This window comes from Pyxicephalus adspersus, chromosome 8, assembly GCF_032062135.1.
Source record: "Pyxicephalus adspersus chromosome 8, UCB_Pads_2.0, whole genome shotgun sequence".
Classification (NCBI taxonomy): domain Eukaryota; kingdom Metazoa; phylum Chordata; class Amphibia; order Anura; family Pyxicephalidae; genus Pyxicephalus; species Pyxicephalus adspersus.
The window spans coordinates 45,756,104-45,760,738 of NC_092865.1; the positions used below are offsets into that span (position 1 = coordinate 45,756,104).

The following is a 4,635-nucleotide window of genomic DNA, read 5'->3' on the forward strand; positions in this document are numbered from 1 at the left end:
TGTCACAGACCCGAAACCCAACACAAACCCTAGGATTCCCCATTTCATCTGTTTCATGGGATGATAATATACTACTTAGTTTTTATGCTGCAGTGATGCCACATATGTTTTTCATGTTCTTCAGAAACCAGACCTGGGCTTTTTTACTGGACTATAAGCAGCATTCAACCCAATAAAAGTGAGTGAAGCCAATGACATGCCCCCCAGGAGCCCATGAGCACATTATGATTAGGAAGGGATAACTGTTGAGCTGATAGGTAGAATGATTAGAATTTATGAAAGGTTTTTTAATTTCTGTATTCACCCATGTTGGAAAGTTAAGTCAGGACTCACCTGCTTTTGACCTGCTTTGTTTCCTGTGCTAAAAAAGCCCAATTTAAAAGTGGAGTATTGTTCCCCAGCTAAAAGTAATTTAGGTGAATAAACTACTCAGTAGCGTCTATGGGGTAACAATTGTTTACTGGAGCCTAAGAAACTCAACCCCATCCCTTCAAAGCTCCCATTGTCCGCCACCCCCAAAATGTGTTGGTTGTTTCAACCTACTTTGCAAATTTAGCAAACTTTTTCTTGACTTTAATTTATTCATTGATGTGGAACTCTCATCTCTTCATTAAATTCAAACTAAAAAACAGGATATACACTTTTAAAGATCATAGATATCAGTAAAATCACAGAGAACCTGTTAACTATAACTGAACAGTTCATAACAAAGCCGAGGCACAATATCAAGCAAAATAAAACAAGGACATTAAGGAGGAGTCATAGGTATTGAGTCCAATTGTATTTTCAAACAATTTTTATTGGAACATTGGAATACAGCAAAATGTGTATGATGAATGTATACCTGTACCAAGTACTCAGTCTTTGATACTGCAATTTACTGTAGGATACTTAAGAATATCTGTATCTTAAGATAAATCTTTGTTATATTTTGCCAATAAACTCCCTAACTTTTGATGGTCTATAACACATTTTTACTAACTTACATCAAGTTAGAATGTTAAATATTTTTCCTTTACATGCTTCATTGCTTTCAGCACCTCTTTGTTTCTCAATGTGTATACCAGGGGGTTTAAAAGTGGGACGAGCGCCGTATACAGCAAGGAGATTAATTTCTCCTGTTGCTGAGAATGTTCAGACTCCAGAATTGTATAAGTCCCAAGCACTCCACCATAAAATAAAATCACAATGGTGAGATGGGAGGAACAGCTGGAGAAAGCTTTGATTCTTCCTCCTGAGCTACGTATCTTGGCTATGGTGGAGATGATACATATGTAGGAAGTCAAAATCAACACAAAAGGTAAAAACCCCAAAACAATAATAATTACTAAGAGATACGTTTGGATGATTGTGGTGTCACTGCTGGCCAGTTTTATCATGATCTTCAAATCGCAATAAAAATGATTAATATCCTTGGAGTTGCAGAACTTGGCATGAGACAATATCAGAGATTGGATCAGAGCATTTACCAGCCACACCATCCATGAAACTGAAGCAAGAAGAATGCAAATGAGTTTCCTCATGATGATTGCATAATGAAGAGGAATACAAATAGCAATATATCGGTCATAAGCCATCGATGTTAGAAGGAAAAATTCTGTTCCAATGCAAAACACAAAAATAAATAACTGGGTGATGCATGCTGGGAATGTGATTCCATGGATTCTGGATTTGGTGATAGCTAAAAATTTAGGTAGAGTGTCTGAAATATAAATAATGTCCTGGACAGAGAGATTACACAGGAAAAAATACATAGGGGTCTGAAGGTGAGAAACCAGACAGATAAGACTGATGATGAGAACATTTCCTAACATAGTTATTGAATATATCACAAGGATAAGTGTGAAAATGCCAAGCTGAGCATGTGCAGACATCGAGAATGCGAGGAGGTGAAATTCATTCACTGTACAATTATTTAAATGTCCATTCATTGTTCCTGGAAAAAAAGAAACTACTTATCAAAGTCATTGCAGGTTATAGCATCTATTCATAAAGCAGTGATACTGATATTCACCAGACAATAGATTTGTAGAACTCCTATGTTATCATTCTGTTTCAATTTTTTAATTGAGCTTTATGCTCTGACTCTAAGATATAATATTCTTTTATCTAAAAAATATACATATGTATGAAAGATTTAGAAATTAATTTTATGTATATATTTCTTGAATTTCAGAATTTATAGTCAATGATCTATGAAGCAATTGAGGGTTGTATGGTTGTATGGTTTCCTGGTCTGAGGAAGCAGACAAATGTACTGTAAAACACATTACCAACAGATACCATTACCAAAGATGAGCGTGAAAAAGATGTATGTGATTGAAGGGTTAGTTGTGTGATGAACAGTTTTTGTCAATTTTGGAGATCAAAACTTTGTTTGCATGTTATATTATTGATGTTGTAATAAAATATTAACTTGTATTCAGGGTATGTTGCCCCATATCTTTCATGCCAATGAAAACCAGTAAATTAATCTGTAAGTGTCCTATATTCTCAAAATTTTCCAAACTATTTAGTATAAATGCAATAAAGCACAGGTATTTTTTTTTTAACATTCATATATTATTTTTATCTTTTTCTATATGTATGCTGAAATATTTGATGATAAATAGCTTTGCACAAAGCAGTTCTGTGTTAGTTGTACCTATGTATTTCATTCAAAGTTCTTATTGAATATTTCAGAAAATGCAGTTTATGAATAGGAAAAGATGTGTGGGGCGTAAGTAGAATATTCGATATGTAACAAAACATTCACTTTGAAAGCTTCATTAAATTAGTCTATGTGCTCATAATATTAAAGCTCTCCAAGACTGACAAAAATAAACTATCATGAAAGAACCTGGGTGATCCAACAAACCTATTATTATTATTATTATTATTATTAATAATAATAATAATAATAATAAACAAGATTTTTTATCATTAACCTCCCTAGAGGTAACCCCGAGTGTGACTTGGGGTAGAAAAAAATTGCTAAAAATGGTAACCCTGAGTCACACTTGGGGTATGTAAACCTATGGGAAGGTTAGTAAATAGAGCACTTACCTGATCCGCCGGTGTCTTCTTTCTTCTTCCTCTGGCCGGCTTCTGCACACGATGAGTCACCGGGGAGCATTTGTATTGCATTCAATACAAAATAACTGTATTGAATGCAATACATCGGATTTATATGTGTAAAAGCAGTAAATTGTTTTCAAGAACATTTGTTTTACAGTCTATATAATAGTATTAGTATAATGTGTCTTTTTTTAAAAAAAAATATAGATTTTTTTAATTTATTAAATTTATTGTTTTTACGTGATTTTGTGTTTCAAACTTTATTATACTCATACCCGAAAACTATTTGATAACACAGATTCAATCATTGTAATTACTTTGTGAGTTTTGTTTTGTTAGAGGAAAAAATTCACAAGGTAAAATGTATGAATCATTCTCATTGTCCAGTAAACTAAAACACAGTTCAGTAATCTCTGGTCCTTATAATCTAGACACCACAAGGTGAAAATCTTTTTGCAGAGCATTCCGTCCTCCTCTATATTGTGTACCTCATGGATAAAATCTTATTTAAAAAGCTGTGATATAAATATATATGTATTTGGCACCTTTGAGGGATAACCCTATGGGAATATATTACATTAGAGTATTTTAATGAAGAATTATATCCTCAAGCAGTAAATAAACTCTGCTCTAGTAATGCACATGATATTTAATTATTAAAATTGGGTTTACCCACAAAATGTTTAGGATATACAAAATAGATTTCTATTTATATATTAATTATATTATTTATATATTAATATATTTTGTATAATATATTAATTAATTAATTTAATGTATGTATTATATAATATATTATTATGTATATACTAATATATATTATAAAAATATTTTACATGCTGTCTGTTAGGAGGTGCCCTCCGGGCGTAAGTACCTAGGCGATACCTCACCGCAGGAGGGCGCGCGCAGCCCATTCTCTCTGGCGGCTGTGCTCATGGTAGTAATGGGGTTTCAGGATCTGTACCCTGTAGGTTGCAGCATCCCTGTGGCTGAGGTTTCCCTTACCATCCCCTGCACTGAGGTTGCACAGCTGAAGTGGATTGAGTTGAGTGCAGCTGATTGCTGAGTAGTTCCTCGTAATCCCAGGCTGTCATTGGCTGCTGGGGCTTTATAGCCTCTCTGCTCACAGTCAGAGGTGTCTGTTATAGCGTCTGCTGGGCTGACCTTTGTTGGAGTGTTTTTGGTAATTTTACTGTTGCTAACCTACGCTTGTTTTCTGATTACCCATTTGAATTCTGCCTGGACCGACCTCTGCTTGTGACCCCGACTCTGTTTTTGTCTCACTCCTTGTACTGCACTGGATGGACTGATTTCCTGTGTTCTGACCTTGGCTAGTTTTTGGATTCCTGTCTTTTACTCTGCATGCGTGGCTCTGTACTCTGCATTTAGTGGGTACCGGGTGGGCTGCCAGCCTATCTCCAGACACCGTCCTTTGCGCACCAAGGCTTGCGGGCAACCGAGTGCTGGGAAACACAACCAGTCTCCCGAGGCTGAGGGGGGCTGCTATAGGCAAAGACTGCGGCATTGATTGGGGGATTGGTGTCTGGGGAATACTGACATAGATCCGGGCCTTACACT

General features: G+C 35.6%; 1 protein-coding gene across 1 annotated transcript; it reads right to left on the reverse strand.

Moving 5' to 3' along the window:
* Positions 1-645: 645 nt before the first annotated feature.
* LOC140336235 (olfactory receptor 5V1-like) lies at positions 646-3,223 on the reverse strand. The gene has a single exon (XM_072419231.1). It carries the CDS (start codon positions 1,929-1,931, stop codon positions 993-995), a length of 939 nt encoding a protein of 312 aa, XP_072275332.1. The 5' UTR covers positions 1,932-3,223; the 3' UTR covers positions 646-992.
* Positions 3,224-4,635: the final 1,412 nt, after the last annotated feature.